Source organism: Pleuronectes platessa, chromosome 10, assembly GCF_947347685.1.
Source record: "Pleuronectes platessa chromosome 10, fPlePla1.1, whole genome shotgun sequence".
NCBI classification, from domain to species: Eukaryota; Metazoa; Chordata; class Actinopteri; order Pleuronectiformes; family Pleuronectidae; genus Pleuronectes; species Pleuronectes platessa.
Window position 1 is genome coordinate 14,013,244 of NC_070635.1, and position 14,261 is coordinate 14,027,504.

Sequence of the window (14,261 nt, forward strand, 5' to 3'; positions counted from 1 at the left end):
TTTTATTACCTCTGTATTACTTGTTACTTTGCATATTTAGTCCTGCACAAGCTCAATGGGGAAATATTGCACATATATTCATATAGCTCTTTTACTAACTTTACCTTTCTCCTACCTTTCTTATTATTATGTTCAATGTTGTGCACTAAAACACCAACATGAAAACCTTCTTGGAAACAAACTTGATTCTGAGAATAGCATGCATTACTATGATAAGTCATGCACTAGTGAGTATTCCCACCTGCCACTCTGCAGCTGGATATGCAGGGTGGTGAACGGCTCCATGCGGATCATGTAGTGCATGACCCCTGCTGCATTTGAGTAGTGTGTGCCATAGTGGAATTTATCCGTGGTGCCCGTGGGGTCCTCGAAGCTCTCATACCTAGTGACAGAGAGACAAATGTACAAATGAAGCATTCTTTAAATTGTAGAGAGGACACGTTTGGTGCTTTACACAACTGACAGGTGTGCAACTAAATTCACATTCTTGTAAAACCCACTTACTTCTCTCTGACATTCTGTGCGTGGCGTGCGTTGACCACACCGATGGGTTTTGACAGATCTCTGAAAACGGCCGGGTTCTCCAGATCCAGAATAGGCGAGGTGTAGTCACACAGAATCCAGGGGAACTAAAAGCAACAGAACACAAACTGCCACATGACGCCTCCTCACACTCACAGGGCATCACATAAAGGGATCCTGAATATAACGGAACACTGCCGGGGGAGAGGTGGTGTGTATTTACCACAGGATACTGCGACAGGTCGTTGTAAGTGCGTCCAGCGATGGTGTTCAGCTGCATCAAATACTCAAAGTTGGAGATTTCCCTGCACACCCATTTCTGTTGGACACATCGACATCAGATTGGTCAAAACACAGTTATCGCAACTCAAATCCAATAACATATTTTTGTAGAAAAGTGTTCTTTAAATAAACACCTGTGTGAGCCCAGATGCCTTCAGGAGCTCTTGAGGGGAGCGGGAGCCAAAGTAAAACAGGTTGGGAGGCCGCAGCCCCAGGATCCTGGAATATACTTTGTTTCGTACCTGAAGACACAAACAAAAGTTAAAAACACATATTATTTAATACTAAACAAGGAGCAAAGTATGTAAAGTTGCACTGAGCCTCACCTTCTTTTTGAAGTTGAGGAAGTAGTGAGACTGATCTATGAAGAACAGCTCCAGCGCAGAGCGTCGCAGGTTGTAGCGCCTCAGATGAACTTCTCTGAGCTGAGACAGAGGCCTCTTGAAATCAAACCCGATTCCTAAAGGCAGAGGTAGAATCATTTATCAAAGAACCTTTTGAAGATCGATGGATAAAAAAAAAAAAAAGCAACATATTTCTGTATCACGTACCCTCTTCCGTCTCTTCTTTCTCACTGTTGCCATCATAGAAGTAGAGATGGTGCGTGGTAACCTCCAGACGACCGGGAACGACCGCCACGATGGTGATGAGCTCACAGTCCTCAGACAGAACCAGTTTCTCTTTCTGGCTCTCGTCTTCTCCCTCCACCCTGACAACACAAGACAACAGGGATCCTTTACTTTTTCTGCAGTGCATTTAGCAAATATAAGGACTTTCAGAGGTTTTCAGAATGTCCACTCAAATTTAAAATCTTAATATGTAAAAATGTAACGCCTGTTTGGTTTCAAAACATGTCGAGTGGCTTTTTTGTGTGAAATATAAAAATCTGGCATGAGGCCGAAAGTGCTGACTCACTTATCGTCCAAAAAGACGAGGTCCTCTTCTCCTAACTGATCATCCTCCATGTCGCTCACTTTTGCTTCCTTGGCAACAGCCAATGGGAGAGGTTCAGAGCTGCGAGGGCTGTCAGCTCCTGAAAATCACAAAAAAGCACACAACACATCGTCAGGGCAAAATTTTTGGTGGAAATGACAAAGAACTCAGTAAGTCAGTAAGAATGTCCTCTGTGACGTACCCATGTTGTCCCTCAGGGCACTGGCCTCGATGTGAGGATCATAGTTGTAGTTGGGAACAAGTTTGAGGCGCATCTTCGAATATGTCTCTGCGTTGGACAGTTTCCACTTCACCTCCGGTGGAACTCTATCAGAAACACGTCAAAAGAAAAATACAGTTGAGCACAATCTGGTCAGGAAGGGACCGCCACAAGACGACATAAGCAAATATTCTTATTTAATCTTAACGCAACATCTTCAAGCGGAATAGATTTGATAGCCTATTGTTCCCTCGTAAGTTAATTTGAATGTGAGTGTTCACACGTCATTATACCTGTGGGCCCATGCTCCTCTCTCACTGGTCAACAGCCTGCGGAGAGCTCTCCAGTGCTGCAACACCACCCCCTGCTGGCTGGAGATAAGCTTCTGCGAACTGGAGTACCTGTTTTTCTCAATTCTGACTCGCTTCTCTTGAGGGTCCACGATCACTTCCTGTTTTTCAGCAGAAATTAAAAGTCAAATCAATAATCTGAACTGTTAAGGCTTGGTTTCAGCATGAAGCCTGCAAGCTCTGGTAACCTGAAACTTTGATTTGCTGTCAGATCTGTCTTTGTCCCGTTTGAAGACCGTGCTCATCAGGTCGTCGAAGCACGAGTTCCAGAAGTTAGACATGATGTCGTGGCAACGGCCGAATGTGTCCAGCTCATACTGCTCCATGGTGGGTTGAACCTGGAGCACGGTGATCACAGAGACATAAAGAGAGAGAGAGAGGACATTCAGTGTTACACACAGTTACAACAATGTCAGGAATGACACAATCTAGTAAATAACTAAAGTTAAACCGATTAGGAAAGATTGTACATCAACCAATAAAACACAGCACTGCAAATCGCACATTTAAGACAGAAAACAACATTCAAATTATAATAAATAAAAGCTTTAACTTAAAAAGCTTGTAATTCTTAATGAATAAAAAATATCCCCTGTCGCCACTAAAGGACGAGTAAGTTAGATGCATGAAAACAGGAGACAGGAAGACAACAAACCTATCATTATTACCTCTGCCAAGAAGGTTGTGTTTTCATCTGCATTTGTTTCTGTGCTAGTCAGCAGGATTATGCCATAAACTGGACCCATTACTACTACTACTGTTAATGTGCAAGAAATATTATAACTCCCTTAAACGTAACGGTTGAGTCAGTTAGAAACAGGAGACAGGAAGGGCATTACAACTTCCCCATGAAACTACCAGCTTCCCTTTATTTATTTATGGTTTGACAGGAGTATTATAAGAGTCCTTCAATTTGACACAAGCTGCATTGTTGTTTGTTTTTCCTCTTACTATCGCACATTGTATGCTAAAATCATGAGGCATCATAAAAATAAATAAAATAACAAAATCCAATACATAGACTAAACAAAATACACAGAAAACACATACACAATAATACACACATACATACACACACAGACACAGATACACACACATACACATACACACACGAACATGTGATAAATCAGCCTGGTCCAAAGTTTAAACCACAGGCAGCCAAAGTTATGCCACACTGGATAATGTATTGCAGGATCCGGGTATAGAAGCAATCTAAACACAACAGATTTATGTACATGCAGTGTCACACAGAGGAGAGATAAATCTCCGGCCAGCGAGTCGTGAGTGTGTCTGTTTGGCATCAGTTCACAAAAATATCTCAACTTCAACTTCAGCATAAACTGATCTCTGCCTCAAATACCCTGAGGGTCAGCTCGAAAACATCGGGGGGCCTCTGGCCGCTTCTCTTCCTCTCTAAACTCGTGATATTATTTTGAAAACTTTGCATTAGATTGTTCAGCCACCCACTGGGAGGTAAGGGATCAGGCTCAGAAGGGAGATTGCAGAAATTCTGTTTGTACGCTGAAGCGACAAAGAGCAGTGCCAGCTGTTTCTGTGGATGGTTGATTCTACTTTTACTTTCATAACATAAACAGAGGAGGAGGCTCTCTCGACTCCCTAAACAAAAGATAAAAGAGGTATCATTTCATATCAATAACGTGAGCTGCCACACTGACCTCCTGCTGGTAAAAGCCCTGCCACTCCACCGTGTGACAGTAAACCTTCAGGTCCTGGGCGAACGTGGGGCTGCCGTTGGTGATGGGCAGGTTGGGCAGCAGCTTCTGGAGGGTGACGGGGTCAGCGTGCTGATCGAGCAGGGTTCGCACCACGGGCACCAGCTGGGAGAAGGTCTCCGGGTGTGCGCAGTTGCTGCCGTCCATTACACCTCCTGGCCACAGCGGGGCGCCCAGCTGTCCCAGCAGGAAGCACACCTCCTCCCAGCTCAGGCACAGCACAGTCTGCAGGAGGCTGTGGAGCTTCACACAGGCCATCACACACACCTGAGGAGGCAGGGGGTTGACATATTAGAAAGTGGATAGGCTGTGGATAGGGAATCATTAATTATATGAATATATTTTATTTACTTGTGTTTTTTGTTTGAGATAAAAACACATTTCCAGTGATTTAATCTATGAGATCTCACTTTGAAGTGTAGTAGAATAAAGGTCATGTTTTTATTCTATCTGAATCTGGTATCGGGCTTGTTTTACTTGTAAAGTACGCCTGAGTATCTACAACTCTGATCTACAGCTGTGAGCTCACGGAGCAATTAAGTGAATTTATTTCCGACCTGACATTTGGAAAAACAAATGGCTTTGGGCGGACTTTTACCACTTTGAACACAACCGTCAGCCTGGAGCTGCAGCTGCAGCAGCGCTCATATGTCTGAGAGGAGCTGGCCTTTCAAACTGAACACTCCCTCTCTCTGGGAGGAATGATTGCAATGTCTTTAAAAAGAAAAATCCATAGAAGGATCGTTTTTTTGGTTGCGATGGCTTTATCTGAGTGAACTTATCAAGTTAAATAAATTCCATAACCTATTTAAATTTATTATCAGCAAAGTTCAGTCTTGGGTTGTGAGCGAACTGTGCAGTGAGATTTTCTTTTTTACATATATGGTTGGTGAACAGGACGAGTTGCTGGTGCTGCTGACCTGTGAGTGCTGCTGCTGAATGTATCCGGTGATGATGCGCAGGCCGATTTGGGCCATCTCCTTCAGCTCGGCGTGGCCGGGGCTGCCAGGGGTGCTATGCCAGGCCTGTAACTTGTCCAGCAGGTTCACCACCCCTTCAAATATCTGCAACACAACAACCACGGCTGTCAACAAAGATTGAATGGAAAGGCCGGACCTGTTTCCACACCTTAGTGTCTCTGACAACCTAAAGGCATTCAGTACATTAAATAAAGCTTAACCTGCTTTTAAAAGGTGATTCAGATGCTACTTACAACCGAATGTAACACTCCACCCAACATTAACTCAAGCGAAGAAAAATTTCTTCTCACGTTAGACATAGAACACAACCTCAACTGCACCCGGCTGTTCCTGCTTTCATTTACCGTCTAAGGATGGAGTCACCGCGGCCTTCAACAGCAAAATAACTGTAATATCTTCAATTCAATTACAGCATCACATCCCAATAATGTTATCAGCCCTTTGTTCTGACTTTGAAGATTTGCTGTGTTATAAAAATAATTGGATTAGAAACAGTTTTCTCAAAGATTGAATTTTCAATCATTTAACATGATTAAACCCATAATAGAGACGATCCTACAGTCAGAGGAAAGACATCTGTTCTGTATCATCATTTCACAATGTGGGCCTCCAGTTTATTCAATGCAGAAATCGGCTGCAAAAGATTTGATCAAAGGAAAACTCAAGTGAACTGTTGACCTGAGGATCAAGCATTAGTAATTCATCAGTGGTTCAAATTCCACTGGTGTTGATGATCATTTATAAAGAGTGAGTGTGTAGCTCTGAAACATCTCATTTGTTTAATCCCTATAAAAGCTGAAGTTTAAAGACAACAACCAGTTGCGGTTGTAAAGTGTTTCGTGTGCCAAACTATTTCTCTGCTGGGCGAAGACACATATTTCCATAAATGTTCCATATGAAGCTCAAAGCCCCTCAGAATCACCCGGTCACACACACACACTCAGATTCATAGAATGTTCTTTTCACTTTTTCTATCACACTCAGGTGTCAGGTGCAAGTTGGTACACTTCAACAAGTGGGAATAGAAGAGCCGGTGATTGAACCACCGACTCTCAAGTTAGCAGAGGACCCGCTCTACCACCTGCGCAACAGTCGCCACCGAATAATAATATATATAATATCACTTAGTCTTAAAATATTGCTTTTATTTTGAAATTCATGTGGAACTTATGTGAGTTCATGTGGAACTCATCTCAATCTATATTTATGTGATATCTTCAGATGACTTCTTTAATTTTAGGAGTGATGAAGTCCTGCACATATTTCCATAATCTCCCCTGGTGCTTTAAAGTCAACCGACCTTTATAAATAAAGTTGTGGGATTTTAGCAGCAGAGTAGAATGTGTTGGTGATGTACACACGTGTGTACCAGGTGATCGATGTGTTCTACCTTTTCACTCCACAGTGCACGGTTGTCTGTACCCTCAGCAAACAGGAAGTCCTGCAGCAGCCTGAGTAGTCGGACCAGACTTGGACAGAAAGGCAGGGACACTCCCTGGGCGTCTCTCAGGTCCGACAGAGACGACTCCAGCATCATCTCCAACAAACTGGCACACAAACAAAGTCTGAGCACACACCGCAGTAGTATTTCCGGATATCTTGACAAAAGGGGTGCTGCAGCCGAAGGTGCGGTTTAACTAGTTTTTCCATTGTGACACAGGCTCAGTGTGGTTTGGATAAATGTTGGTTAACTGCGGGGTAATTACAGTTTAAATGATGTCACTAACCTGCGTTTGATGTCATCGGGAGGGCGGACCAGTTGGCAGGATGAGCCCAGTTTGGTGAGAACAGAAAAGACCTGTCCCCTCTCCCTCCACACCACGTCCCCCGCCCCCTCTGCCCCGCTGCCGCTCCACAGGACGTTGAAGACGATGTTGGTGAGGATGTTGCACAGCTCCTCTTCAGGGGTCTGCTGTAATATAAAAACCAGCAACATTTCATACAGGAAACCAGTAAAACAATACAAACATGAGCTACAGCTACATCACTGTGGTTGTATGCTTCTGCCAACCAGTGCATTTTCAATCTACACTTTTTTCAGATTCATATGAGGGCTTGTGACCTTTTAACTTTCACCATTTAAATCAAATCAATTAATAACTGAGTCTAAGGAACAACTGATCCAAATTTGAAGATAGAGGTCAAAAACACACAACAAGGGGTCCCTGTGACCTTTGACCCAAATCAAATCAATTCATCCGTGAGTCTCAGTGACCATTTCTTGGATTAAAGGTAATAATAAATAAAGATTTTTTTTGAGGCGCTAGCAAAAAATAGTTTTGTAATGTAATAGTGACCTTTGACCTCCAAATTCTAATCAGCTAATCTGTGAGTCCAAGTCTCCAACATGGTTACCATATTTGAAAGGATTCCGCCGAGGTGTACCTGAGATAGGAAAAAATATAATTTTAGGTCACAGCAATCTTGGTATTTGACCTTTGACCACCAGAGTCCAATCAGCTCATTTGTTAGTCTAACTGAACGTTTGTACCAAATTTGAAGAAATGCCCTGAAGGTGTTCTTGAGTGATCTGGCTTACAAGAAGTGGATGGACAGACTCCTGTCAGGGTGGAGGGACTGAATGAGAGATCAAAGATAAAAAGGGAGACCTACCTGGGGGTTGGACGTGTTGGAGATTGTGTCTCCAGTGGGAGGGTCCGTCCCATAGCTCGTTTCATCCAGCACATTGGACAGACTGGAGCTCTTCCTGGGTCTGAGTGGAGGAAACGGTTTGCAGTGCTCTAGAGGAGACGGTGTGTTATTCAGACTCCCTGCAGGAGTGTGTGCTCCCATGTCTCCCAGTCCCCCGAGGTCCAAATCCAAAGGTGATGTACCAAAGGGCGAGAGCGGCTGGTACTCCCTCCCCTCTTCATTGGGGCAAGACGAGGTGATATCCACTGCATTGAAGATGGAGGATGACTGGCTGCCCTGGTCGGCTGAATCAAACGACTTGAAGTGGTGGGAGCTTAACTTTTTACGGGGGCCTCCACCTCCACTCGGAGGCGACTGGGATAAATCGGATCCCTCGGAAATGTCCCGCTGGCCACCGTCGTCTTCCTCCTCCTCGTCCTCCATGTCCTGCGAGGGGTAGCTGAGGAACATGTCGCTGCGGGTGTCCTCTATGACCAGAGACTGCTCTCGCTGCAGCTTTGGCCGGTGATTCGGTTCAAAGGAGCCGTCTGTGCCCGGGTCTCCAATGATGTCAGTGTGGACCTCGTAGCACTCTTTCACATAGAGTTTGGTGAGAACGTCCTGCCAGCCGGGCTGCTTCGCGAGCTGCTTCACATAATCCTCGTTGGAGTAGATCAGGTGAAAGAGCTGCAGTGATATCACACAGGAACAGAGAGCCAGAGGTTGTTTTCATTACTGTGATGATCAATATGAAACGATGAGTGGCAGCTTCATCGGACGAGGGGGGGCACACTGACCTTGCGACAGACGTCCAGACGCACGTTGAGCTCGGCTCGGTGGGACAGACAGACCACAGCCAGGAGGTCCCTGAAGTTAGGGCTGGGATCTGTGAGGCAGCAGCACATCTAATGTCATTTGAAATTGCTGGAAATCCTATTTTATAATCAGCTTTCTGTTACATTAAACACAATGGAAACTTTATTTAACCAATCAATTATTTTCTGAAATAAGAATAACACTCTCAAAATATAATTGTATTTGTGATTTTTCCACGGTTTGTCTCTCATCCGTTTGAAAGGGGATAACAGGCACTTTCACCATAAACCGGATCCAAGTTAGGAAAGCTATCCAAACATTTCTTTAAAGTTTTTAAACGTTTTTTTTAATAAATAAAGTTAGTTTTCCTAAGTTTTATAAGCCGATGCAGTGGAATTTCAATGAAGAGCTTCTCCTTTAATTTTTCTGGGATATGATACTTGAGCATTATATGGAAGTAACCTAGTGTCAGTGTTACATTAAAATATAATTTTCTATTTTACAAAAAATTACTGTTATTTTCAGGAAATCTACTTCCAGTTACTGTTATCCTTGAGTTTAAGATGAATAAACAGTAATTCATACCTAAGGATATATTTTTTTCTAACTTACAATTTGATTGTCGCTTTTTTCATATTTAAAGAGAAAAACCTTATATTTAAAACCTACGTTCCAGGTGCTTTAACATCTGTTCAGGTCTTTTTTTTAACATATGTTTTAAAGCTCATTCAACCAGAGGACAGACGTTGTCTCATCGTTACCTGTAGCGAGAACCTGCTCGTACAGACAGCGCACAGTGATCATGCTGACGGGAACATCTTCGAGGACACACACCAGGCCGAGGTAGCCGAAATCCTTCAGCTTGATGCGCTGCTTGTTCCGCTCGGACACCCGCTCGCTCTTGAGGATTTTGTATAGAACCTGAAAACATCATGTGGAAATTATGATTTTCTGTTTTGACAGGGGAGTTTAACATCGGAGGTTGGGCGGGCAGACGTCATTCCTCACCCTGAACACCCTCTCTCTGGCCTCGTCTCCGAAGCTGGGAGTGAGCAGGAGGCAGTACAGCTGCTCCACGCCCCACTCCAGCAGCACGGCCTGCACCTGCTCCCGCGGAGGGCTGCTCCTCAACAGCCCATACAGCAAATCCAGAGCCATCACGACCTGGTGGGGAAGAGAGTCAGTCATCAGGTCAGAGCGGAGAGAGGATGATGGAATACAAAAATAATGTTTTAGGGAGGTTCAAGTTTAAAGTCAAAAATTTCAAAAAAGTGAAGGAACGAAGGAAGTGTTATAAAAATAATTGGATTAGAAACAGTTTTCTCAAAGATTGAATTTTCAATCATTTAACATGAATAAACCCATAATAGAGACGATCCTACAGTCAGAGGAAAGACATCTGTTCTGTATCATCATTTCACAATGTGGGCCTCCAGTTTATTCAATGCAGAAATCGGCTGCAAAAGATTTGATCGTAGGAAAACTCAAGTGAACGTTGACCTGAGGATCAAGCATTAGTAATTCATCAGTGGTTAAAATTCCACTGGTGTTGATGATTATTTATAAAGAGTGAATTTTAATTTCGGGGATTGCAAGTGAAATATGATGCTGAGAAGGTCAAATTATCACAAAATTCGACTCCCTGAACAAACAGAGATAAAGTTTATTAGTTGTACCTGCTTCTCCTCTCCTACAGTCAGAATGTAGGCGAGGACGCTGTGGAGCTCCTCTGGTGTCGGAGACTTGAGGAAGTCCTTCAGCAAGGAGAACAGGGAGGTCTGGATCGTTTGCTTCTCATCGGACAGAGAGCTGCCATCTTTCTCCACACTGGGACCAGAGACACAGTACAGATATAAATGATTCTGCCATGATTCACGAGTAAAACGCTCAGAAACGACTATAAATCGATGAGATACCCAAACTTTGATAAGCAATCTCTAAATCTACACAATGTGCTGTTAGTTTAAAACCATAAAGGGAAGCGAGAGGCTCACCTGTAGAACGTCCGGATGGTATCCAGGATGTACTGCACTCCATACTTCCTCTTCATGCGCTGCTTGCCTTTGTTTATCACAGATGAGAGGTACTGCACATGGGCTTAGAAAAGAAAGAATTATATTTTGTTAATGTACCAGAGAAGAAAAGTGCATTAATTTACAAAGCACGGAGCTGTGGTGCAAGCTCCGGGCACATATTCACTTTGAACCCTTCGCCACGGGTCGAACTCGAAACAATAACGTATTCCATCTCTGCCTCACGCTGCTTTCAGCCGCCTCTTACTCCTTTCAGTCTTTGTGCGATTTTACAAATGAAAGAATGGGACGGGAACAGCTTCGGCAGAAATGAAAAAGGTTCACAGGTGCATTTACTCGACTTGCTCGGGCCTTACCCAGACAAACAGCAAAATGGCTTTTGGTCCAGATGCGGAAATCAAAGAGCAGGTGCTGGTAGAGCTGCTGCAGTAGTGGACTGTTGCCGTCTTTGAAAACCTGCTCCAGCAGCAGCTGACAGGCCATCAACACGTTCATGTCGATCAAACTGCCGGGAACCTGCACAGGAGCACACACACAGGAGGATGTTCACGTGTGTTTCCACATTTTAGGGTTCATCTGTGAAACACGACTGGTGCAGTGATGGATTCAGTTCAGTTTGTAATACACCAAAGGTATTGGTGTATTATACAACTTCACTGATTACAGCTATTATCGATTAATTCATTATTGACAAAAGTAACTATTTTAATCCTTATTTTCACCTCTGAAGATTACGCAACAATTAGAGGACAAATTACCATGAAACTTGGTAGAAGGATGTGTTGTAACGCAGCGGGCGGACAAAGGATTTCTTTACTATTGCGAGATAAGGTGTTTTTCAACATCCTCTTTGATTTCCTCAAGAAAAGTTCATGGATCTTGTGTGTGTGTGTGTGTGTGTGTGTGTGTGTGTGTGTGTGTGTGTTTGTGGGGGAATCCGGTGTGTTGAAGGCACTGATATTTGTTTATTTTATACCTGTGAGCATCCAGATAAAAAAGCCAGATCCAGTGAATATAAATATGGTTTCATAAAGGGGACTGTTGGACCTTGGCGATGTCTGCCCTCCACTGAGTGCCCTTCTAGTTTCATTCATTATTTAAGCAAAAATAAAACTTTTTTCTTAGAGATTATTAAACGAGTTTTGTTTTACAGCATGTTGGACAAAACTTGACTTTTGAAGATGTCACCTTGGACTGTGCAATTGTGGGAGATGGACATTTTTCTGAGTTTCCGACTTGTTAAGAATAATAAGCAGCAGATTAATACTTTCAGGCTTTAGGGTTAATGTATGTGCTTTGTGCATTTTTCTGTCTTTAGCTCCACCAAACCTGGCAACCCTGTGTCTTCATTAGGACTGTTCCCTTACAGGAAGCTCCACCTTAACATCGTATATTTCACCATATCCTGTCAGACAGCCAGCAAGTGCAACCATTAATGTGTTAATAGATTCACATCTTACAGTTTAAACTTCCTAGAAATCGTGTCTTCTACAGATTTTGAAGACGGCACCTTTACAGGGGTCAACACTGATCTTTATTCTAAGATCCTGCAGCTTTAAAAAAAAAGAAAAAGAAAACTGAACTGTTCATCATAAGACAGAATAAGTTTAAAGTTGATGTGACTCAGAATCTCTTGCTGTTAAGATTGCAGCAATTTTGTACAAGACTTAGTGGAGGAATAGGACAAGGGCCAAACATGGTGCAAGAATGGATCCAAGAATTTGATCACTTTCTTTAACATTATGAAATGGAGGGTTCTTTTTTACATGTTTTTACAACTTCCCAGGGGATAATTCATGGATCTTTTATGAACACAATCCGGCACACTTAGAGAACTGATATCAATGAGTGTGTAGTACTGCTGGACCTTGGAGCCGGTTTGCTCCATTTCAATTTGTGTTAATCTCTCCAGTTTTATTTATGGATTTCAACACATTTTAAAGCAGCCGATTTTAACCATGGTATGCTTTGTTCTCATTCAGAGGGAGACAATGCAATACATACCCCCCCCCCACACTACTTGACCATGTGATACCACTGTGAAAGAACCATCTCTGTTTTCATCCACAGTTTACCCATTCATTACGCAACAATTACAGTGCATTAATACAACAGAAAAGGTCAACTATTCCCTTTCAGATGATGCTCGCAATTAGCGCCCACTTGCCGCGGCGCGATGACACACAATGACACTTACTTTGCTGAGCATGGCTCCTATGACGCTCGGCCCGTGGCAGAGCAACAGGCTCTCTTGATTTACAGGGTGATGACGAATCAGGTTCTTCACCATCAGCAGGAAAGCAGCAATGCTGTTTGTCTCTAGTCGGCCCTCTGAGAGAAAGAAATGATGCACAACAGACTTTAAAGATTTCCTGTGCTACCCAAAGCTGTATTTATGCATTACAAAGCCCCACAGTGACGTTATCGTCTCTGTATGGACGTATCTTAGGGTAGCAGGTCTCACTCCTGACTAATTCTATTCATGCCTGTATTCCCACAGACTGATGCTATGAGCCGCTCAACAGCAATTTTGCAGATATGATATGACTCAGTGTTTCCACGCTGACTCTGCAACCTATGGGCAATGATTTCTCAACCGCTACTATATTATGTTGTGAGCCTCCTGCTTGAGCGTCTAGCGTTTCCTGTTTATCCTTGCATCATGCACATTGTGTGCACGCTGACTCTCTGTGATCAAAACATGTTCAGAGTCTGACCTCAAATGAAAATCTTACATACAATTGAAGCAAAACAACATTCCCTAAACTCAGAAAAAAATGGAGTTGAATTTAAAGGATCGTTTACAAAATTTATAAAAGCATTATCTGACCTACATCTAAACATGCAGGTAGTTTTGTTTGATTTGCTCAGGTTTCCTCCAAACAAAAGGGTTTTTGACAAAAGGTATAATATTACATTAAATTTCATTTCATCAAAGCGATTTAAAAATAAGTGTATTGATCCATGAGGGTACAAACCGAGAACAGCAAGAATCGTGTTAAGTAAAATTAATCTTCAAATAAGCCAAACTAAAAGTGCTTCATGTACGTTTTCTTTTATAATCACCAGCATTGATGATGGTTATTAGATATCATCTTCTTCAACAAGGTGAAGTCAGAAGAGATTTTTCTTTAGCCGGCGGCGGAAGATGTGTAAACTTTCTGCTCTCCTGATTTTGTTGAGTGGCAATCTGTCCCTCGCAGTAAGAATACTATTTCCTGCTTACAGCATTCTTCCCTGTTTAGGTGACCCGCCCTCTTTCATTAAGACACTATCACTACCATCAACACAGCCAATATCTGAACTAGACGCGAACTGACCTGCGGACATGTTCAGCGGCAGCAGCATGGCAGCGGGGCCTCTGGAGGAGGTGAGCTCCGGTCCGAGCAGGTCTGAGATCTCCTGACCACTGTTGTAAAACTGCTCGGCCTCGCACACCTGCTCGATCAGCGGCAACAGAACACCTACGCCTCCCATCACATTGACGACATCCTGCAGGAATTCCAGTCCTTTATTACCTGTATTGAACTGCGTGAATTATAAATAATGTTAAAAATGTTATCATGAAACCCTTCTCACCTTGATGTCCCAGTTGACGACCCTGTGTCCCGTCAGCCTGCCATCATACTGGTGATTGGGAGACAGGTCCAGACATATCTGGCTCTTAAAGGCCTGAAAAAACACAACACGCTTATAAACAAGAATCATTTGCTGGTATTATTTATAATTTACACAGCAACAGCAGAGTAAGAGAATGTGCA

The 14,261-nt window shown here is 43.1% G+C and overlaps 1 protein-coding gene across 3 annotated transcripts in view; it reads right to left on the minus strand.

Moving 5' to 3' along the window:
- The window catches only part of nbeal2 (neurobeachin-like 2), a 34,260-nt gene that overhangs the window by 6,119 nt on the left and 13,880 nt on the right, over window positions 1–14,261 (minus strand). The window contains exons 18-42 of one of the 3 annotated variants that reach the window (XM_053431748.1): window positions 14,080–14,172; window positions 13,821–13,992; window positions 12,698–12,831; window positions 10,857–11,016; window positions 10,462–10,564; window positions 10,144–10,294; window positions 9,476–9,631; window positions 9,229–9,388; window positions 8,449–8,537; window positions 7,634–8,338; window positions 7,376–7,405; window positions 6,748–6,932; window positions 6,411–6,567; window positions 4,961–5,104; window positions 3,984–4,307; window positions 2,496–2,645; window positions 2,251–2,408; window positions 1,940–2,064; window positions 1,720–1,837; window positions 1,356–1,513; window positions 1,131–1,264; window positions 939–1,046; window positions 746–841; window positions 505–629; window positions 242–382 (exon numbers count right to left, since the gene is read on the minus strand). In XM_053431748.1, the coding sequence (XP_053287723.1) occupies window positions 242–382; window positions 505–629; window positions 746–841; window positions 939–1,046; window positions 1,131–1,264; window positions 1,356–1,513; window positions 1,720–1,837; window positions 1,940–2,064; window positions 2,251–2,408; window positions 2,496–2,645; window positions 3,984–4,307; window positions 4,961–5,104; window positions 6,411–6,567; window positions 6,748–6,932; window positions 7,376–7,405; window positions 7,634–8,338; window positions 8,449–8,537; window positions 9,229–9,388; window positions 9,476–9,631; window positions 10,144–10,294; window positions 10,462–10,564; window positions 10,857–11,016; window positions 12,698–12,831; window positions 13,821–13,992; window positions 14,080–14,172 (4,076 nt within the window). The remainder of the gene's footprint in view (window positions 1–241; window positions 383–504; window positions 630–745; window positions 842–938; window positions 1,047–1,130; window positions 1,265–1,355; window positions 1,514–1,719; window positions 1,838–1,939; window positions 2,065–2,250; window positions 2,409–2,495; window positions 2,646–3,983; window positions 4,308–4,960; window positions 5,105–6,410; window positions 6,568–6,747; window positions 6,933–7,375; window positions 7,406–7,633; window positions 8,339–8,448; window positions 8,538–9,228; window positions 9,389–9,475; window positions 9,632–10,143; window positions 10,295–10,461; window positions 10,565–10,856; window positions 11,017–12,697; window positions 12,832–13,820; window positions 13,993–14,079; window positions 14,173–14,261) is intronic. The other 2 variants (XM_053431750.1, XM_053431749.1) reach the window with 2 other exon arrangements.